Source organism: Cyprinodon tularosa, unplaced genomic scaffold (genome assembly GCF_016077235.1).
Source record: "Cyprinodon tularosa strain WSP-4 unplaced genomic scaffold, ASM1607723v1 ctg553, whole genome shotgun sequence".
Classification (NCBI taxonomy): Eukaryota; Metazoa; Chordata; class Actinopteri; order Cyprinodontiformes; family Cyprinodontidae; genus Cyprinodon; species Cyprinodon tularosa.
In genome coordinates this window covers 1,094,906-1,118,943 of record NW_024039289.1, presented here as the reverse complement: position 1 = coordinate 1,118,943, position 24,038 = coordinate 1,094,906, and the positions used below count along the sequence as shown (strand labels likewise).

Here is a 24,038-nt window from a genome sequence, read left to right as displayed (position 1 = left end):
GAAAACAAAACAGCAGGAAGTAAAATAAAGCCAAAGGAAGAAAAGGAAGAAAACAATATTGGAGTGATGCATATGAACTAGATGGGATAAGACTGTCTGAACAAGAAAGTTTTAAGTCTGGATTTGAAAAGAGGGAAGAAGTCCAGAGTACGGAGATCCGGAGGGAGGGAGTTCCAGAGGTGGGGAGCAGAGCGACTAAATGCTTCTCCCCATTGTGACAAGACGGGCCGAGGGAACGGAGAGCTGGAAGGTGTGGGAGGATCGTAGGGAGCGGCTGGGGGTTTTAACGTGAAGGAGATCTGAGATGTAAGATGGAGCCAAGCTGTGGAGGGCCTTGAATGTAGTTAGGAGGAGTTTGAAGATGATTATTTGTTTGATGGGGAGCCAGTGGAGTTGTTGCAGGATGGGAGTGATATGATGAGCAATGGGGGTCAGAGTGATCAGGCGTGCTGCAGAGTTTTGGAGGAGCTGTAGTTTCTGGAGGGACTTGTTTAAAAGGCCAAAATGAAGTGAATTACAGTAATTGATGAGTGAAGTGATGAGACTGTGAACAAGAATGGATGTAGTTTGGGGAGTGAGGGAGGGACGGAGACGAGAGATGTTACGCAGATGGAAGTAGGCAGACCGGGTGATGTTGTTAATGTGGGACTGGAAGGAAAGGGTGCTGTCGAGGATGACACACAGACTCTTAACCTGAGGGGAGGGGAGGACAGTTGAATCATTGATGGTAATCGAGAAGTTATTAGCTTTGGAGAGAGTGTGAGGTGTGCCTACTAGGAGGACTTCGGTTTAAGAGCTATTCAGTTTGAGGAAGTTGGATGGGAACCAAGAATGGATTTCTTGGAGACAGAGGGTGAGGGAGATTGGTGGGAGTGAGGCAGATGGTTGAGTAGAAAGGTAGAGCTGGGTGTCTTCCGCGTAGCAGTGGAATTTGATATGATGCTTACAGAGGATGTAGCCAAGAGGGAGGATGTAGATAATAAACAGGAGGGGCCCCAGGACAGAACCTTGGGGCACACCAGCAGAAACGGTAGATGGATTTATGAGATTTGAGTTGTATGCACTGTGTCCTATCTGAGAGGTATGAAGTGAACCAGGTTAGAGGGGTGCGGCTGATACCGATGGATGATAGTCGACTGAGGAGAGTGGCATGGGAGATGGTGTCGAAGGCTGCTGTATGGTCCAGGAGAATGAGGATGGAAAGTAGTCCAGAGTCAGAAGCCATAAGGAGGTCGTCAGAGATCTTGATGAGTGCGGTTTCAGTACTGTGCAGAGGACGGAAGCCAGATTGAAACTGTTCGTAAATATTATTGGACATCAGGTGGTTGTGGAGTTGGGAGGCAACAGATTTTTCCAGAATTTTGGATATGAAGGATAGATTGGATAAGGGACGTAAGTTATTGAAGTCGGTGGGGATAAAGATAAAACTTGAACAAAACAAAAACAAAGACATGACCAATAATTATATGGATAACCGTTAGTTACAAATCAAATGTCGGACAGCATGTGGAATTTATTCAAATAATTTTTTTTATTTTAGGAAGAAAGACCAAATTTGGGCCATTAAGACTGCCATGGGTGGCATGTGGGTAAAGAAAAACTGACTTGTGTTTAATTTACCTAGTCTTTGAATTTGGACTAATTTACACAGAAGAAGCAAAACTAAGACAAAAAATATAACCAAAGGGAAAAGAATTACAAAGATCAGAGGTAAATGTACACTACCGTTAAAAAGTTTGGGTTCACCCAAACAATTTTGTGTTTTCCTGAAAAGTCACACTTGTTCACCACCATACGTTGTGAAATGAATAGAAAATAGAGTCAAGACATTGACAAGGTTAGAAATAATTATTTGTATTTAAAATAAGATTTTTTTTGCATCAAACTTTGCTTTCGTCAAGAATCCTCAATTTGCAGCAATTACAGCATTGCAGACCTTTGGCATTCTAGCTGTTAATTTGTTGAGGTAATCTGTAGAAATTGCACCCCATGCTTCCAGAAGCAGCTCCCACAAGTTGGATTGGTTGGATGGGCACTTCTTGCGTACCATACGGCTGCTCCTACAACAGCTCAATGGGGTTCAGATCTGGTGACTTCACTGGCCACTCCATTACCGATAGAAGACCAGCTGCCTGCTTTAAATAGTTCTTGCACAATTTGGAGGTGTGTTTAGGGTCATTGTCCTGTTGTAGGATGAAACTGGCTCCAAACAAGCGCCATCCACTGGGTATGGTATGGCGTTGCAAAATGGAGTGATAGCCTTCCTTTTTCAGAATCCGTTTTACCCTGTACAAATCTCCCACCTTACCAGCACCAAAGCAACCCCAGACCATCACATTACCTCCACCATGCTTAACAGATGGCGTCAGGCATTTTTCCAGCATCTTTTCATTTGTTCTGCGTATCACAAACGTTCTTCTTTGTGATCCAAACACCTCAAACTTAGATTCATCTGTCCACAACACTTTTTTCTAGTCTTCCTCTGTCCAATGTCTGTGTTCTTTTACCCATCTAAATCTTTTTCTTTTATTGGCCCGTCTCAGATTTCACTTTGTCTTTGCCACTCTGCCCTGAAGCCCAGAATTCCGCAGCCGCCTCTTCACTGTAGATGTTGACACAGGTGTTTTGCGGGTACTATTTACTGAAGATGACAGTTGGGGACCTGTGAGGCGTCAGTTTCTCAAACTAGAGACTCTAATGTACTTATCTTCTTGCTCAGTTGTGCAACGTGGCCTCCCACTTCTTTTTCTACTCTGGTTAGAGCCTGTTTGTGCTGTCCTCTGAAGGGAGTAGTACACGCCGTTGTAGGAAATCTTCCATTTCTTAGCAATTTCTTACACGGAATAGCCTTCATTTCTAAGAAAAAGAATAGACTGTCGAGTTTCAGATGAAAGTTATCATTTTCTGGCCATTTTGAACGTTTAATTGACCCCACATATGTGATGCCATAGAAAATCAATCTGCTCAAAAGAAGGTCAGTTTTGTAGCTTCTGTAACTAGCTAAACTGTTTTCAGATGTGTGAACATGATTGCACAAGGGTTTTCTAATCATCAATTAGCCTTCTGAGCCAATGAGCAAACACATTGCACCGTTAGAACACTGGAGTGATAGTTGCTGGAAATGGGCCTCTATACACCTTTGTAGATATTGCAACAAAAACCAGACATTTGCAGCTAAAATAGTAATTTACCACATCAGCAATGTATAGAGTGTATTTCTTTAAAGTTAAGACTAGTTTAAAGTTATCTTCATTGAAAAGTACAGTGCTTTTCCTTCAAAAATAATGAAATTTCAATGACCCCAAACTTTCGAACAGTAGTGTATGTCAATTTACAAAGAACAGAGCACTAGAATGAAGAAATTAAACACACAATCCACCACCAAAAAAATAACCAAACCCAGCAGTATCACATTGCAAGCATAGCTGGTTGCAGCAGCAGAATCACTTTAGCCAGATCCAAAAGACAAGATTGGTCAAACATTGGATAGAAACTGAGCTGCTGCTTTTAAGCTTCTTCTTAAAAGAGCTGAACTTCTAAAAGATGAAAAGAAGATTTAGGACACTGTTGAAGGACTTGTAATGTAGAAATAGTAACAGCAAAGCAGCAAGCTCAGAATAAACCTCCTTCAGTCCTGTACATCAACATCAGTGTTATCGTATCTCTCCTATCCCCGCTCCGGGTTATTCCCCTTGCCACATTTCCAGTGGATCATCCTGTATATTTATCATTATTATGTTAAATAAATATCGTTTTTACCGATGCAGTTTCCCCCTCAGGGTCCTCTCTGCATGTGAGTGAAAAGACTGAAAAATATGACATTGTTTTTTTTGTTTTTTGTGAAAAACTCATTTGCTGTATTGTTTTAGAAATATAAAATACTCCTCTGGAGAGGAAATTAACATAGAAATGTTAGCATTTCACATTGTTTTGGCGCTTGTCTGACCATCTGATTGTTGCTTGGATATGGTTTATTGTATTTTAGTATTGTTTATTTGACAACTTATCATTTTTATTTAAGAGATATTATATCTGTTATTGTTTGTGTTGTTTTTTTTTTCCATTTTATTTTGTTAAAAACGCTGGTTTGATCAAATAATAAATTTCTTATATTTATTATAGTAATCTGGACACTCTGTCATGGATATACTGAAGGTGAGACACTGATTACATCAACCCTTTTTCTTTTTGTATCTATATCATTCTTATTTTTGTCCTATCTCAAAGTCTCTTTTCTTTTGGGTTATGGTAATCATGACTTTATTCTTGAGTCTGTTAGAAGATATCAAAGTAAATATTTTTATACCTACATGTTACATGGAAACATTTAAGGTAATTCCTGCATTTTCTTTTTTGTTTTGTTAATATTCTCACTAAAAATGTTTATGTGAACAGTCTCTAAGCCAAGAGTGATCCAACAGCCCAGTGGGTCTGACATATACAGAGGAGAGAAAGTCACTCTGAGATGTGAGATCTATGAGGGTGGAGAAACTAAGTGGACGTATGTATGGAGACCAACCAATAGATACTCTCCAACATCCAGTGAATACAGGATCAATAAAGCTACTGAATACAACTGTAGAGAATATAGATGCAGGGCTTAGCAAGGTTATCACAAAACAGAGTGGAGTGATGCTTTAACACTGACAGTGAGATGTGAGTCAGATATACAAGATTTGTTTTTATTTTTTTTTTAGAAATTTTTTTATTATTATTCACCTGTAATCCAGATGTATTTGAGAAATAGGACACATACAGGAATAAAACATTCCATTACATGTTTGAGAGCAGCAACATTTATTTGTACCAAAGTATGCAATGGTATGGTTACCTTTTTTTTTTTTTTTTTTTTTTTTTTTTTTACAGTTTTTTTTCTTACTTTTTCCTTTAAACCTAACAGCAGATAAACCCAGAGCCACACTGAGAGCAGAGGAAACAATCATATCACTAGAGGGCAGTGTTAGACTGACCTGCTCTGTGGATGGATCTGCTGACTGGAGGTTTGACTGGTTCAGAAATGGGCAACAATATTCTGTATACCAGACCAGAGAAAACATTGAGCCATTCAGAGTCATCAGCATCTCAGAGGGAGGTCTATACAGCTGCAGAGGAGGAAGAGGAGATCCGGTTTTTACCACAGAAACAAGCAATGAAATCTCTATTCAGAAAACAGGTGAGTTAACCCCTTTATTCAAGAAAGATTTGATAAAAGTAATAGAAATCTCTCATCTGTTCATCAGTTCTGTTTAAGAAGCTATGGTGGGTCCCAGAGTATACTGTGTAATAACTCAATGGTTAGGATTTTAGCCCAATGCTTGAAATAGATTATCAAAAAATAAAAACAATTAATAAAAATTATAGAGTATTCCTTCATCTTTAGAATATTTAATTTTATGTTTAATTGACATCGTTTAACCATATCCTTTAGTGTAAAATGCAGTATGCTTCATGGGTTGAACACGTTAAGATTTAATATTCTTCTTGATTTATTACATTATATTTTTTATAAAGGTATTATAGTTGTGTCATGGTATAGAAATACAGAATTTGTTTCTTAGACCAGAGTTAATTTGAAAACAAAGAAGTTTTACAGAAAAAAAAATTATCTCATTCTCAAAGCTGTTGAAAAACAGTTTGACATACTGAGTCAAAGAGCATGAATAATAACTGATCAAAATCAATCTACAGTTTGATAGCTAACAGATTCACTTATAGAAATTACTCAAGTCAAAGCAAATATTATTTTAACTGCATGTTACATCGGGGTAAATCCTGCTAATTCATTTTTGTCAATATACTAATTAAAATGTTTATTGTGAACAGTCTCTAAGCCAACAGTGATCCAACAACCCATTGGGTCTGATGTATACAGTGGAGAGAAAGTCACTCTGAGATGTGATATCTATAGACATGGAGGAGCTCAGTGGACTTATGAATGGAGAACAACCAGCAGAAACTCTCCAACATCCAGTGAATACATGATCGACACAGTCTCTTGGTATGACAGAGGAGAATACAGCTGTAGGGCTGAAATAGATCATCAGATAACAGAATGGAGTGATGCTTTAACACTGACAGTGAGATGTAAGTGAGAATAACAAGATGTTTTTTTTTATTATTATTCACCTCTGTAAAGAAACAACTATTCCCATGTACATGATAAACAGGGCACATACAGGAATAAAACATTCTATTACATGTTTGACAACAGCAACATTAAATCGTAATAAATTCTACCCGAATTAAGCCTGCCATCCATATTTTGTTAAACCATAATAACTGTTTATCCTTAAATTATTAAATTGCTGAAAAGGCAATTCTAAAGATTGTTATGTATGTGAAACAAAGTTACTTCCCCCAAAGCATGCGATAGTATGGTTACATTTCCTTTTTTTTTCTTTAAACTTTTCAGCAAATAAACCTAAGGCCAAACTGAATGCAGAGGAAAAAACCATACCACTAGGGGGCAGTGTTAGACTGACCTGCTCTGTGGATGGATCTGCTGACTGGAAGTTTGACTGGTTCAGAAGTGGGCAACAATATTCTGTAGTCCAGACCAGAGAAAACATTGAGCCATACTGAGTCATCAGTATCTCAGAGGGAGGTCTATACAGCTGCAGAGGAGGAAGAGGAGATCCAGTTTTTACAACAGAAACAAGCAAAGAAATCTCTATTCATAAAATTGGTGAGTTTACCGATTTATTCCAAAATAATTTCATAAAAGTAATACAAATCTTTCATCTATTCATCAATTTTGTTTAAAAAGCTATGGTTAGGTCCCAAAGAGCATACTGTGTAATAACCCAATGATTAGGATTTTAGCCATCCTAATCATTGGGTTATTACACAGTATGACTAACAGGTTCACTTAGAAAGAATACACAAGTCAAAGCAAATATTATTTTTAGCTGCATGTTACATGGTAACAATCGGGGTAATTCCTGCTAATTCATTTTTGTCAATATACTAATTAAAATGTTTATTGTGAACAGTCTCTAAGCCAACAGCGATCCAACAACCCATTGGGTCTGATGTATACAGAGGAGAGAAAGTCACTCTGAGATGTGAGATCTATGGAGGTGGAGGAGCTCAGTGGACTTATGAATGGAGAACAACCAGCAGAAACTCTCCAACATCCAGTGAATACATGATAGACACAGTTTCTTGGTATGACAGAGGAGAATACAGCTGTAGGGCTGAAATAGATCATCAGATAACAGAATGGAGTGATGCTTTAACACTGACAGTGAGATGTAAGTGAGAATAACAAGATGTTTTTTTTTATTATTCACCTCTGTAAAGAAACAACTATTCCCATGTACATGATAAACAGGGCACATACAGGAATAAAACATTTTATTACATGTTTGACAACAGCAACATTAAATCGTAATAAATTCTACCCGAATTAAGCCTGCCATCCATATTTTGTTAAACCATAATAACTGTTTATCCTTAAATTATTAAATTGCTGAAAAGGCAATTCTAAAGATTGTTATGTATGTGAAACAAAGTTACTTCCCCCAAAGCATGCGATAGTATGGTTACATTTCTTTTTTTTTTTCTTTAAACTTTTCAGCAAATAAACCTAAGGCCAAACTGAATGCAGAGGAAAAAACCATACCACTAGGGGGCAGTGTTAGACTGACCTGCTCTGTGGATGGATCTGCTGACTGGAAGTTTGACTGGTTCAGAAATGGGCAACAATATTCTGTAGTCCAGACCAGAGAAAACATTGAGCCATACGGAGTCATCAGTATCTCAGAGGGAGGTCTATACAGCTGCAGAGGAGGAAGAGGAGATCCAGTTTTTACAACAGAAACAAGCAATGAAATCTCTATTCATAAAATTGGTGAGTTTACCGATTTATTCCAGAATAATTTCATAAAAGTAATACAAATCTTTCATCTATTCATCAATTTTGTTTAAAAAGCTATGGTTAGGTCCCAAAGAGCATACTGTGTAATAACCCAATGATTAGGATTTTAGCCATCCTAATCATTGGGTTATTACACAGTATGACTAACAGGTTCACTTAGAAAGAATACACAAGTCAAAGCAAATATTATTTTTAGCTGCATGTTACATGGTAACAATCGGGGTAATTCCTGCTAATTCATTTTTGTCAATATACTAATTAAAATGTTTATTGTGAACAGTCTCTAAGTCAACAGTGATCCAACAACCCATTGGGTCTGATGTATACAGTGGAGAGAAAGTCACTCTGAGATGTGAGATTTATGGAGGTGGAGGAACTCAGTGGACGTATGAATGGAGACCAACCAGCGGAAACTCTCCAACATCCAGTGAATACATGATCGACACAGTCTCTTGGTATGACAGAGGAGAATACAGCTGTAGGGCTGAAGGAGATCATCAGATAACAGAATGGAGTGATGCTTTAACACTGACAGTGAGATGTAAGTGACATATACAAGATTTTTTTGTTGTTCAACTCTATTAAAAAACAACTGTTTTCATGTACAAGAGAAATAGGCCACATAAAGGAATAAAACATTCCATTACATGTTTGAGAGCATCAACATTTATTGTAGTAAATTCTAAACTATAATAGCTGTTAAACCACAATAACTGTTATCAGAGGTATCAAGTAACGAAGTACAAATACATTGTTACTGTACTTAAGTAAACTTCTTAGGTATCTGTACTTTACTACATTACTTTTTTTTCTTCCTACTTCTGATTTCTACTAATTACATTTTCACACAAGTATCTGTACTTTCTATTACTTAAATTTTTAAAACAAACGTTACTTGTTACTCTTGGCTTCAGTTTAATGTTTAGAAATATTTATTTCACATCATGTGCGCCATTCAATGCAGATCATTGACGCCATCCACATCTAGTGAAAACTAGTGTAATTGGATTAACCATATAACGCAAACACTCATTGGTTAGCTAAAGGAAATCATCAGAAGCAAGCAGATGTTCTTCAAACTGCAAACGTCAATTGTCTATGCCATGCTACAATGTGGGATTCAGAAAAAGATGTTTAAATGTCTGAAAGGTCGGACACAGGCGAGAAGATATTGGGAGATGGAGACCAACAAGAGACCAACTTGGCCATATCCTAAAGAATTTTTCGAAATAATCAAAAAATTAAGCTTTCAATTCATATAGTGGCATCTGGCTGTTTTTTTTTTTAAAGGTTACTTTATACTTTTATACTTTAAGTAGTTTTTGGAGCACATACTTTTTCACTTTTACTTATGTAAAGAGGTCAAGCTGATACTTATTATTACTTGTTATTTCTACTTTACTGGAGTAATTATTTTTCATTGGAATTTCTTCTTTTACTCCTTAATTTTTGATGCAATTATCTGTAATTTCTACTCCTTACAATGTTTAAAAGTAACCTCATTAGTCCTTTTAATAAAGCAACAATTTGTCATCTTTGCGGGGAAAAAACACATACGTACAAACTGTGTTATCTAGATGAAAAGATTTTTGGGTTGTGTTTGGAACGGAACAGAAAACGTTTAACATCCGAACAATCGTCTGACCAGGACCTTTGACGGATCACATTTAGGTCAAACTTCACCGTGGACATAGCAGAGGAGTAGAGTGAAAAGATCCTAAAGAATTCAAGCTAAATGTCCCAGCTGAGCAGGGACATTCAGTGATTAGTCATCACAGCTTAGGCTTCATGAACACATTATTGCTTACTGGTGCGCATAGGATTTCTTTGATTTTTTTTTTTTTTTACCATTATACAGAAATATTATACAATAATTTTCAGGGGAAATACATCCTGCTGAAATGGGTAACCTACTGTATTTAAAATTATTCAACATTAACATGTTTTTTTACAATATACGAGCTATTGTACTTCATGACATTTTTTTTATCTTAAATTATTATTACATTTACTATAATATTTTAAGTAGTTTTGAAACAAGTAATTTTATACTTTACTTGAGTAAAAGCTGGAGCTTATACTTGAACTTTTTCTAAAATCTTTTTTAATCCTGGCATCTTTACTTCAACTTTAGTAATGATGGCAATTGCTTTTGACACCTGTTATTCTTTCTTGTTTGTTTTTTTTTATTGAATTTCATACTGAAAAGGTAATTCTAAAGATTTTTAAGTTTGTTAGACATTCTTTTTTTCCACAGTCCACCATAGTATGGTTAAAGTTGTTCTTTTTCCTTTGCACTTAATGGCAGATAAACCAAAGGCCACATTGACTGCAGGGGAAACAATTATACCACTAGGGGGCAGTATAAGTCTAGCCTGCAGTGTGGATAGATCTGCTGACTGGAAGTTTGACTGGTTCAGAAATGGGCAACAATATTCAATAGACCAGACCAATGGAAACAATGAGCCATACAGAGTCATCAGTATCTAAGACGGAGGTCTATACAGCTGCAGAGGAGGAAAAGGAGATCCATTTTTTACATCAGAAACAAGGAATGAAATCTCTATTCAGAAAACTAGTGAGTTTTGCACTTCATTCTGGACTAAAACCACAAAGTTTTTCTAATCTTCGATTGAACCCCATTGATCTTACGATCAATATTTAATTTAAGATCAATCCTTTCATTGTTTTATTATGGTATTTAGATGTCAGAATGTGGAAATACTAATTACCTTAATAATTGATGCATTACTGAAACAAAAAGAAAATATACTTGGAACACTTTTGTTTTTATTTGAATTACATTAAACTTGAAGGTCTGTTTAAAGGGTCCAGCCACATATGATGCCTATGAAAGAAAAGAAAACCCATATAGTTGTGTTAAGCTAAAGCAAAATATGCAAGACATCAGTGCTTATAGTCTTTATGTAGTTCTTTATGTAGTTATTTTTAAACCAGGCACTATCAGCGGACATAAACATTGTTTTACGCTGCTGCCATCTGCTGGCAGTATTCACTCATGCATCATCAAAGCAGTTTTGGCTGCCACTTAAAGGAATAGTACACCCAAAACATGATTAGCCTTCATTTTCTACTCACCCCCATGCTGAACAACACTCTGGAGTACTTTTTTGAAATCTCAAATGCATCTGGAGATCTGGGAGGCTTCTCTCTGTCTGCTGACATTCAAATAATGGAGGTGCCCAGCGCCCGAGGCAGAAAGGTCCATAAAAGTCCACAAAAAACGTTTCAATATTCCTCCATACTGCTCGTCCAATGTATTCCAAGTGTCCTGAGTGGGTAGCATCCAGAATTTACTCGAAACGAAGTCATTTAGAATGTTTTTAGAGCATAAACAGTAGTGTATAGGATTTCCTGAAAGCGCGCACGTGCGCGATCCCGCTGTCCAGGCTACTGTCAGCAGGTTGGGTTCGGTCGCTCCCTGATCCCGTCCACCGGGGTTCCCAGACCAGCCCCGGAGCTGACGGCTCGGTTTGAATGCCCAAGCAGTTTCAACTACTTGCTGTGTTGCAGTCGACCAAAATCCTGCAAGATTTTGAAATTCCCCCCGGACATTATTTTAGCTATGAAATGTAGGATATGTCCAGGGAGAGGAGGACGTCTGGTCACCCTGCCATATCAACAATTTGATGTTTCAGTGAGTGAGTGCTTGTTGCTATGATGCGTCTTTGTCTCAGACCAGCCCACTGGTCTGAGACAGTCACTCTGAGATGTGAGATCCATGGAGGTGGAGGAGCTCAGTGGACATATGAATAGATTCCAACCAACAGGAACTTTGCAACATCCAGTGAATACAGCATCACTGCAGATGACAGTAGAAATTATCGATGCAGAGGAAGCACAGATGGCTATATTACAACAGAGTGGGGTTTTCTCCAATTAACTGTAAGTAAGTTTCTGAGGTTTTCATAAATTATCTTTACACAATCATAATTATTTTTTGACTTTGAAGTAAATAAATGATAAATCTTTGATGAAATATTTCTTTATAAAATTAAATATGTGCATGAAACTAAATATCAAAATCTTTGAATCAACTTTTACATCAGATCACAATCACCCACAATAAAACATGAAGAAAAAATTAGACAGTGCCACAGTTCTACACTAATTGCAAAAAAATTTAATTAATTAATCTCAGAGCTCTTTCTTGGTAATGTAGAAAAGAAAATATTGATTAATATTACAACTTTAAGTACTGATATCATAGCTAAATAATATGTTGTTTTTAACAAGCTACACAATGTGAGTAGTTGTCCAGCATTCATGAAAATATTATGTGCTTAATTATCACTGTATATTTTGAAATCTATCTCCAACAGCATAATTTGCCTCTAAAACACAATATGTTCTCATGGGTAACATATTAATGCAATACTATAATGATTTTTCTGAATATATTTTGATACATTATTCATGTGTTGTGATGGTCCATAAACCTTTTATTCCCTTCAAATGTATGCTTTTGATTGAACGCATAAACCTACTAATTCAAAAAAATTGCTTGTATGAAATACTTTTTGAAATTGGATGAATGTTCCTAATTCCAGATGACACATGGATTATATAGTATCTCTCAGTAAAGATCAACAAATATTAAAAGATGAACAGAGACTAACAAAACTGACTATGACAATGTTTTACTAATGTGCATTTCAAAACTCTTTTGGTATGAAATTATATATATATTAAATGGTGTCCACAAGTATCCATTTTAACTGCCAATGCTTTCACCTATGACTTGAAAGTGAATGAACTGCAGGAGCGTGTAGCTTTGCAGACTGGTTTTGAAATCAAACGGAATAAGATGACTTGGAATTTTTGTTTTGTCAGCAAATCAACAGTATCTTAAATAATTAGCACATATTTAGCAGATAAGCCAACTTTGAAGATTAATTTACCAACTTACCCTCCTAATGACAAGGTGAAGGTGGTTTAATGGGTTGCAGAGGTGACTCGCACTTTTTCTCAAGTATGCTATGAATCAATCAATCAAACTATTTATATTGAGTTTTACACACATAATTTGAACAAAGTAACCTACAGGGCAATAACAAAAAAAGCTAATAAATAGAACACATATAACAGGCAATACAATACAGCATCTAGATTTAATAGAATAACACTATATGTAGTTAAAACAATATAAAACCTAATGAATAAATCTATTTCTAACAGCGGCCTGATAGATGGATTAGGAAGCAACTTTCATAAAATTGGTCTTTAAAAGGGACTCAAAATCATTTGCAATGCAGACTATCTGCCCTAAGTGTTGGTTTTTTGTTGCTATGTTTTTATAATGTATTTAACAAAAGCTGGAGAAAGATGTATTAAAAAGTGACAACAGTCTGACAGATAGTGCTCATTTATTCACCAAGCGTTATTGTTTAATGATAAACCACATTTAAAATTACCTGAAATAGTTTAATCAAAGTCTAAGTTCAGTGAAAACTGCCTGTCTGGATATATTAGACAATAAAGAAAAAACGAAAAAAATCCTGGGATTAAGAAACAATACTAAAAACTTTAAAAGCTATATGCTCTGTTATAGTTTTGAAAACTGTGAGTTTTGCATGAAATCATACAATTATTTAGAAACAGAATTTGACAAATAGAACTTGGTCTTACAAAGCAGTTCCAATTAGATATTTTACTTTGGACATCTCTTTCTAACATATAAACCTCAGCCTGTCGTCTCTGTGTCTCCATCAGCTAAACCTCAGCCTGTCCTCTCTGTGTCTCCATCATGGCTGAGTCCTGGAGCCTCAGTGACTCTGAGCTGTGGGGGGTTGGAGCATCCATCTGCAGGATGGAGGTTCTTCTGGTATAAAGTGGTTCCAATGAAATCCAGCAGCTCCTACAGCTTAGAGCTGCTGACTGGCAGAACCAACTGGACTGAACAGAACTCCTACCTCATTAATGGACAGAATCACACAGCAGGATATGTGTGCAGAGCAGGAAGAGGAGAACCAGTGTTTTACACTGAATACAGTGAACCAAAGTTTGTCTGGTCTGCAGGTCAGTTTATCTTTGTTCTTTCAGGGGATTTTTTAGCTTCATTGTGAATTGTTTTTTCAACATCTTGTGTTGTACTTATAATACTTCCAATTTGATTACAAACAAAACTTTTCTATAGAAAGCAACTCGATTTCAAAATAAATTTTGGAAAACTTTTATTTTTTTTTAATCTGAGACTTTCTTATTTATCATTCATGGTGGTTAACACATAACTTCCCCTGGTCTACTCAATGCTGGTTAGAGCTATGGAAAAAAAAATGAAAGCAGGTCTTAGAGGTTGGGTATATTTATGTTCATGCATTTAGCAGATATCTGCACTATTCTCTCCTGAAAACTTGGCAGCACGTCTTATTTTATCTTGCAAAAAGACAAGGCTAATGAGAAAAATCCCAAATCCATCCCTATAGGTTTGGTGATGTAATATTTGCAAAGCAGCGTATTATCACTTTTGCTTATTGGTTCAGGTCCTGATTGGCAAAACTTGATACATGTGCATGACTTTGCCTATTCTAGATTAGATTCAGAAGAACACCAGAGTCACTTTTAAACAGGGTTTTAAAAATCTTAGATTAGATTTGAATTTACTGTAGTTGATTTTAATAAAATATTTTCTATAGTAGTTTTTGTTAACTCTTCTATATTTTCTAAATGTAAATCATTAATGTTTTATATTTCTTTAAAAATATATAATTTTATTTAAGATCACTTTTATTTATTTTCTGTCTTTCAAAAACTTAATTCTAACCTAATTCTAAACACATTTGCTAAAAATGATGGTCTATAAATATTAATTTTTTTTCATGTTATGGTTTTTCAGACTCTCATCCAGCTGCTTCTCTCTCAGTGACTCCAGACAGAGTTCAACATTTTATCTATCAGTCTGTTACTCTGAGCTGTAGTGGGAACAACACTGAGTGGAGACTGAGGAGGTTTACAGAAACAGGTGGACTATCAGACATTCACTGCTCCAACTGGGGGACAATGACTGGATCCTCATGTTCTATAAACACAGACTGGTCTCACAGTGGAGTGTACTGGTGTGAGTCTGGATCAGGAGATTTTAGCAACGCAGTCAACATCACTGTACAGGGTAGGTTATGATTTATGATATTTAAGTCCACCTTTTCCTGTGTTTAAATTCTTAGTAAACCTATAAGTTAAAATTAAAATATTAAATATATTTAATATATATTCATATAGATAAATTAAAGTATTTTCTTCAAAATAGAGCAGCTTAGCCTACTTTGACTATTATTTTACTCCAATCAGTACTTAGGACAAAAAAAAAAAATGAATAAATAAAAATATGATGCTTGGTAAATATAGAACTTTAAATACAGTTTGTAATTTAGGGAGAGTAAAATAAGAATGTTTCAAATAAAAAAGCCATTTTAACAATTCCAAAAAACGTCATATTCATGTCCAATCTCAAAATGCCATAGAGATTCCTGTTAGTTCCTTTTCTGTTTTTTGTTGTCAGATTTTAGAAAATGATGAAAGGTCTATCTGCAGATAAAAATGTATATTTTAAGTAACTCGAGAAAAAATACAACACATGTCATGGACAAGTCATCATTACTTTAATCTGACCTCAGCATGACGTAAAAAAGAGGAGTAAAACTTCTGCCTGTTCTGGACTAACAGGCAGACACAGGCTAGAAGCAGCGAGATGAACCTGAAGGCTTTAATGAATATACTGAAACTAACAGCATTAAGAGGAAAATGGGGCATGCTGTCATAAGACAAAAAACCCAGTCATAGACAAAGTCAACCTAAAGAACTTAATAACAGCAACACTAAGAAATCCACAAGTCCAGTTCAGTTTATTTAAATAACACACATTCATAATACCTCATCTCTAGCTTTGACAGCCAGACTGAATTAGACTCTGTGTAATTCATTCCGATAAACCGCTGTTGACTTCGGCCAAATCTGTCTTGACAATCACAGCACCGGAGGATTGACTCCCAGTGCCAGACTTACCCATAATGCAGCTGTGCTTTTCTGAAAGCATAACAACAAACTGCCGACCACAACCAAGCAATAAAGTAAAAGAAAGCAAATCTTGTATCCTTAGATTCCTTATGCAGACTTGCCTGAAATCATTAAATGTAAACGGTGTGGGAGAAAAGAACATTGTGCAAAAAAACGCATTGAAATTGCATATCAATGCATTTTTTTTTTTTGCACCATGTTTTTTTTTCTCCCAGACTGTTTACATTTAATCAAAACTGCATTGTATCAAATGAAAATGTCACGAAAGCTGTAAAAAACAAAATGTTGTTTTGTATACACTCTGTGTATAACAAAATGACAATAAAAGTTGTCTAAGTCTAATGGAGACAACAAAATTACGAAAACAGACAGCGTTGTTTAAGGATTTTGCATCACATCCCCAGTTATCTCATTGGTTCTAACCTAAAGAGGCTGACCCTATTATTCCCACCTTTAAAATCAAGCTCTGCAGCTCTTTACCAGACGATGTTTACAGCCTGTGTATATATATCAGTATCGTATCAGTCTGGCTGGCCAGGCTACCTTATGTTAGGGTACTTTAAAAAGACAATACAATAAAGCTTTACAGTCAGATTGGGTAAAAGTTTTCCTTCCAAGAAAACCTAGCTGGTTCTATTGCAGTATTAGATTCTCCTGGATGAGCACGTAGCAACAGTGGACATTCGCTTGCATTTTGTTGTTGCTAATACAGCAATCCCTAAAGATAAATAATAACCAGAAGGGAAAAAGCTGTAAGATGTTTGATATTTTATATCCTTGGTAACATGAAGGCTAATTTGAAACATGGATTACATTTTTGTCTCAGAGAAGAGACATTAATATAAGAGAAAAAGGATTCAGGTTGCACACACTATCTGGTAAAAAAAACATGAAAAACTGACTAAATAGATTAGGTTATACCCTAAACATGGGAAATTGTAGCAAAAAGATTTCTACATTCTTGCTTTGAAACGACAAAATGAAAAGAAAAAAAAAATCCAGAGATCAGTCACTACCATAATAAAATGTGTTTATATAAGGCTGTTTTTGTCATTATTAACATTTCCAAATAACTACTATCTATTTTGTTGTATTTTCAGTAGCAATAGTAGTAAAGTAGTAGTAAAAGCCAGTCCATCCATTAATCATTGGTAAATGGATGGACAATTAACCAAAGATTCATGTTTAATGGTCACTGATGATAAAAGGCAACTTGTGTTATATCCTCATGAACCAGGTTTTTCTAAAGGTCAGCACCAACTGATTACTGACCAAAACCTGATTCTGACTGTTTTACAGATAAACATTATAGTATTATCCTGGTGAGCCCTGCCCATCCTGTGACTGAGGGAGATCCTGTTACTCTGAGCTGCAGAGATAACAAACAAAAACTTCTCTCCAATGTGTTTTTCTATCACAATAACAAACTGATCCACAATGACGGCAGAGAGGAGCTGAAGATCTCTGCAGTGTCAAAGTCAGATGAAGGTTTCTACAAGTGTGAACATTCAGGAAAGAAGTCACTACAGAGCTGGATGGCTGTAAGAGGTGAGAGGATGAAAACACTGGATGCATTTTATCTATCCACTCATTTTTTAAATCAGTAGTGCAAAAAATTGCCATCTAATGTAGGCTGTTGTCCCTGAAGATGCTAAGGCCTCAGAACATTGTTTCCAGCTGTTTATGGCTGAAGAGATCATTCTATAAATAACACTTCTTCTTATAGTAAAGAAAACAAATGAAAATACTTAAACTTTAACTTTAGTTTAGCAGAGGAATGGTATAAACATGCAGTTTTTTGAGTCCACCACGTCTCTCTCTATCTGATAAATGTCATCATTACTTAAGACTTAGTCCTACTTTAAGTGGCCTGCAGCCCTACTGCCACTTGACTGTGGACATGTGCTCCCGTACCATGACCTAGTGACCTCTCCAATTAGGATGATTACTCTTCTAATGACAAAAAGAGATATCTGCTTCAGCTACTGCTGATAAAGATTAAACATAACAATAAAAGTTATACCTTATAGTGTTATACTATGAGAAGCAAAAACTATTTTGAATCTGTAAAAAAGTACACAAATAACTTATATTTAACAGCCAGTGTATTTTAGGATTTAACAAGCCTTCTTGTGATTGATACAGTTTAATCCTAACAGTCATAAAGGTTCTTATTTTTTTCTCATTTTTTGTAAAAAGCTGTTTTTTAATTTGTTTATATATAGTACATTAAATCATGTAAAGAAACAATAAGACAAACAAACTATATTTTTAATGAGTTCGACATAAGGAACGCAAAAACCTTAATCAGCCAGAAAAAGACATAAAACAGAGCTTCAGAGGAGTATTCAATCGAAAACCATTGTTTGTTCAACAACATGCCTTTTTGAAATTGAGTCAAAAGCACAAAAATGCTGTTTCAGCATAGTTCGGTGTGCTTTATTTTAATTTACAAAATTAATTTACAAAATTCCTTCAAATATGCATGACCTGGCTTTATAAAGCTTCAAAGCTATGCAAAAATACACAAAAACTGATAACTAGATTAATACCAAATTAATCAACGTCTTATTACTAGTTGCTGGTTCCAGTGCTGTCAGCTCTTCCTTGTTGCCACTGCTGATCGCTGGACCCCTTGGTGGAATCCTTCTTATTGTCCTCCTGCTACTGTTGTGGCGCTACAGATGGTTCAAAGGTGAGATCTATTTCTTCTCAGACTGGATCAGATAAATACATAAAAAATAACTATTGCATCAAACACATAACTGCAATTTGGAATTTCAGCAAAAACTAGTTACATTATCTTTTGAACAAAATCTTGATATGATCTTTACTCTCTTTTATAGATTCATGGTGCATCAGGTTGGTTCTTGACATGTTTGCATTTAATCCCAAAACATGCATGAGCAAGAGGTTATTAAATCACACTTACTGTTTTCAATGTGTTTCAGCTCTAACCTCCCAGCGTGCAGCAATCAGAGATCCAACAGTAATAATGATGTCAACCAAACTGCAAGTCATGAATACCAGTCTCTTTCTCATGGTCAGAGCTTGGTATTATTATTTAGATGTGATGTGTGATATGTTTTTTTTTTTTTCTTTCAAAAGGAGAAAGACATTCTGACACTTAATAACAGAGAAAAACAGAAAACAAAAATTCTGACATTATTATCCTATATGGTTATTTTGCCTGTTTATTTAACATACATTCAGGAATATCATGTAAAGTTCACAGAAGTTTAGTTAGCTAAAGAGAGGCCATCCTGCTATTTTATTCAAAATAGTCATACTTTAATTTGTCATAATTTCATTTCATTTTTTTAGTTGTTAAAAAAAAACAAAAAAAAACTGTACACCACATCTTGACTTTCTGTACAACTTCAGCCCAATAACAGTTTTCACCACTAGAGGGAGATAACTTGAAGTGAGCACATTCACCTACAGTAGGGGGAAATGGGCATTCAGAAAAGGTTTTTTCTTTCAGAACAGCATATAAAGGGTGTTTTCGATTTCAGAGGCTGCATCCTCCAAGGACCCAGTCCAAGTAGACCGGGTCCTTGGAGGTCTGAAAATAAGGAGGCCAGAAGAGTTTTGGCTATGGATTCAAGCTGGTCCAGCCTTCTCTGGCTTACACTGCAAGTACTCTCTGTCGCCTAGCAACCGTAACAGTTGACACACAAAGCAGGCAAAGAATGGATATGGAACTTCTCAATACTGTTCTGGGTGCTAATTTCATCTTTGAGGAGCTTCAGCAGCAGTACAGTTGTCGCAAATATCATATTTATAGTCCCTACATTGAAGATATATTGGAATCTGACCTTAAATGTCAGCCAAACCCATTTGCACAGGGATAGATTTAACCTTTCAATAAACCGAATATTAAGTGCCACATATCTGGCTAAATAACCATTTAAGACTATTTTCATTAATTTCAGATGGAACTATTCACATACTTGTATTATACTAAACTGCACTTCCAATATTCACCACTGTTCAGCGCCATTTACCTTTTCCTCTAAGCACGGAGTAGCCGGCTTTCTGGGCTTGTAATGAATCCTGGGATATCCAAGGCTACATAGGCTACTTCCAATCTGAACAGGCCCCTGCGCCACCTTATGACGTAATCGGCTGATGAATCTGGCCCTTGGAAGACGCAACCCTGAATTTGAATTTAGCAATTGAGAAACAGCCCCACTCCATTAGTCTGAATGCCACAAAGAAGAAAACAAGCTGGTGTAATGATGTATTGCAACTGTGGTCATTTTACAGGTAAAATTGTTAAAACAATAATCAATAAATCTATAGCATGCAAGTAGTAAAAGTGAGACTGGATGACTATTTATTTTCATGTGTATACTGACTGTGGACACTATTAAGAGTGCTTTCATACTTTCATATTGGCTGAAGGCTAATGGGACATGGGCGATAAGAGGTTATGTTGTGCTATTTAATATATAGCCGGATGTAATATTGTGGAGCAGTAGATCAATTGTGTTGTACCGTTATAGTTTACATATTAATACTTGTGGCCAGAGTTATTCAATAAAAAGAACCTACATCTTTCAGTTGGTCTGAATGCAATGAAGAAGATAACAAGCTGGTGTACTAATGTACATCAACTGTAATTATTTTTTAGACAATAAACTACACAAAATACACCTGGAGTCCGGTCAGTTCTTCAAGGGTGTAACTCCATTAGAACCTGTTACGTTTTTGTCTCTTCTTTAGGTGATAGTCATCTCTACGAGTCAGTAAAATCACCCGGAACAGCAGGAAATGGTAATTTTTTTTTAAACCATATTACATAATGAGTCTGATCATCAGAAACTTTTATGTTACCATTATTCTATTTGCAGATGGATCTGGAGATGTTATGTACTCTGTAATTGAACTGAAAAACTTCAGACCAAACAGTGAGTTCCAAATAGATGCTTAGCATTATAAGATACCAATGAAAAATTCTAAATGACAGGTCTTGTTGATTTTTGGTGATTTTAACAGGGAGGCATCATGGAACAAATGACTGTGCTGTTTACTCCGAGGTGACTGAAGCAGCAGGTACAATCAGCTACAATACTTAGTTTTTGTGAGGCAAAGCAAAGCAAGTTTATTTTATTTGCAAGACAATTCAAAGTTATACATGAAAAAAGAAAAGTACATTACAGGGTTATATCAACAATACAAATAGTTCATAAGAATAACAGTGATATATCATGCTAAGAGGATTATATATTAAAAAAAAATAAAATAAAATGACTAATAGAATGTAATGAAGATCAGACTTGAAACTTAACGAATAACGTTTTGACAGAATCGTGAAAGGCCACTCTAAACGAATGTGATTTTTTATTAGCCTAGTAAACTACACTAAATGTGAGATTAAATGTGTAATTTAGTCTGGCCCAAATGAATGAGACATTGGAAGACTGTTGATGAGAACAACCTGTTGTCTTTCAAACCGCTGTCTGTACCTATTGGCCAACATCCTGACCAATGAACGCAACTGACTGTGATGTAGGAAATACGACAGGAAGCTGGTGGGGGAGTGTAAACAAACAGCTTGTCGGCAAAGGGCGGATTATACTTCTGCAACCCCACACACATTTTCCAGCAGTGATGTCACGGTGCAGTAAGCCTGAAAAAGGTGAAAAAAATTAGTTATTTCACCTGTCTGATTCATGATCTAACACGGACGGGTTCGTCCTTAGATTGCCAACTTAAAGAGGGAGGATTTGCCTTCAAACTTCTTGCCAGAGAAAAAAACAAACAAAAAACAACAATTCGAAGAAGAATTTTTTCATGATGACTTGGATAATAGCGCGTTGTTACGAACACCAGATACAGAATTTGACGTCACAAACCGGTAGGTGGTAGTAGTGTTCTTTGACAAACATGGATGTCTCAATTGAAGCACTTTCAAATTAATGATTTATTGACCACTCTGTAATAATTTCATATTTAAAGTACTTTCAGAATTTTGATTTCTGAATATGACTGGACTTTTCCTTTAAGGAAGAGAGCAGGATGAACCCTTACTTGGTGTTGGATTTCTTCTCAGTTTTTCTAGTTTATTTGGTGAAATTGGGAAATTTGATCACAATAACTTCTAGATGCAAATCCCTTTTTTGTCCCACAATGGGGAAATTCACTGTCTACATTTGACCCATCCTCTTGGGAAGCAGTGGGCTGCCATAGTGCGGTGCCCAGGGAGCATTGCAGGGATAAGGGTTTTGCTCAGGAACCCAGAGTGCAGGCTGGGGGATCAAACTGGGTAATTGCAACCTTCTCAGAACACAAGGGCACTGCTCTAACCACTAGGCATATACTCCCCGTGGATAGGGTCGACTTTGGTACTAAACTTGATATGGATGTAAAGATTGCCACTCAAAAAAATAAATAAAAATAAAGTTTAAAGTGAAAAAATTGGTCATTTGTTTTGTTGAAGTATGTTTTCATGTCAGTAACATGCAGCTGAATTAATCTAAATTTGGTGTTTAGATCATAGTCCACCTTAGTTAGCATCTGCATACAGCAACTACACTCCAGATCAGACACAGCTAAAACTTTTAATGAGATTTAATAGAAAATGTTTATAGAATATTGTCAATGTATTTCTTTCAGTAAATCTGCTGAGATACTTGTTTTAAACTTTCTTTTTTTGTCTCAACTTAGCCTGCTTCAGATTTTAAACATCTGCTGAATTTGAACCTTTTCTTTCATTGATTTAAAGTTGTTACATGAAACCAATCTTCACATTAATATTAAAAACTTTTCACACTCACTCATATTAAACTAACAGTCTCCCCATTTACAGGTTCTCAGAGTCCTGCTGCAACAGATGAGATGCTTTATTCAGGGATTGGATGAGAAACAGTTCTGGATAACAATGCTGCAATGGAGAATGCAACCAAAATGAGTATACACTGAAGCAAATGGAAACAACTCGGCAATCTACTGTATATATATATATATATATATATATATATATATATATATATATATATATATATATAAAATATTGTTACATATCTTTGAGTCATAAGAATCAAAATTATGGTAATTAATGGGTAAGTGTGTAGTTTTTGAAGTAGGTAGAATTTTTTTAGATTTCCTATTACTTTATCCAGTTTTTTAATCACACAAATGGTTCTTAAATAAACCTAACTAGCACAGAAATGAAACTGAAATAATACATTAGCCTGAATGATACACATTGTTCTTTTGCTGTAAACGATTATTTACCCTCTTTTCTTGTTTTTGTACTTTTTACATTTGACTCTCCCATAGTTTTTGTTTCTACATTTATCAATATTAACTGTATGCCACCTGTTATGGAAGCAAATTCCCCTTAACAGTAAAATGCTACTTTGCTATAAAGCTTTTTTTATTCTGAACACACGAGTGTGTAATAAAGCAACTTAATTCTGTATGTGAATGATTTTATTTTTTACCCTTTCTGTGATGTTACATTTGTTAAGCATATGATTATTGACTATCATGTGTAATATATTTGCTGGCATAACAAAACTGTCACAAAACCTTTGACAATAAAGCATCAAAATCCAACCTCATTCTAGTGGCTGTTGGGGGCGGGGGGGAGGGACCTTTTGGGTATGTAAAGGTAGCCTGGGTGCCAGTCCGAACTTAGTCCCGCCCACAAGGTTTGAGTTCGGGGAAGTTCGGTCTGGCTCTGCTCCATAGTAGCGCGAGTATTAAAGCCCACTGTCAGGCGATCCAATCAAATTGTCAGGGCGGGCTTTATACGATGATGGACAGATGATCAAGAGTAACGTTATCAACCACGTGACCAAAGCGCGCTTGGATGACAACAATAATGGCTGCCGCTGGAGAGTTTGGGTGAGTAGATTCTGCTATTAGGTCTATTCTAGAAGATATCGACAGCAAATTAATTTTAAAAGAGGAAAAGAGAAACGCGATCAAGTCTCATATTCTTATTCTAGGCGTGAAACTGCACGGTTTGATTTTTGTGGACAACAACTATGCCTCGCTTAAGATACGTCACGCACTCCGTTGCTCTTATTGGTTGTAGGTCTATCCAATTGAGTGCAGAGGCATTTTTTTTCCTGGTTCGTTCAAAACACGTCCCATAATCACAGCTCTATGG

The 24,038-nt window shown here is 36.0% G+C and overlaps 1 protein-coding gene across 1 annotated transcript in view; it reads left to right on the top strand.

Moving 5' to 3' along the window:
- LOC119796612 (Fc receptor-like protein 5) overlaps nt 1-24,038 on the top strand; it is a 97,162-nt gene that overhangs the window by 49,025 nt on the left and 24,099 nt on the right. Inside the window, exons 4-6 of the mRNA XM_038305242.1 lie at nt 13,613-13,918; nt 14,736-15,008; nt 17,213-17,235. Of these exons, the coding sequence (XP_038161170.1) occupies nt 13,613-13,918; nt 14,736-15,008; nt 17,213-17,235 (602 nt within the window). The remainder of the gene's footprint in view (nt 1-13,612; nt 13,919-14,735; nt 15,009-17,212; nt 17,236-24,038) is intronic.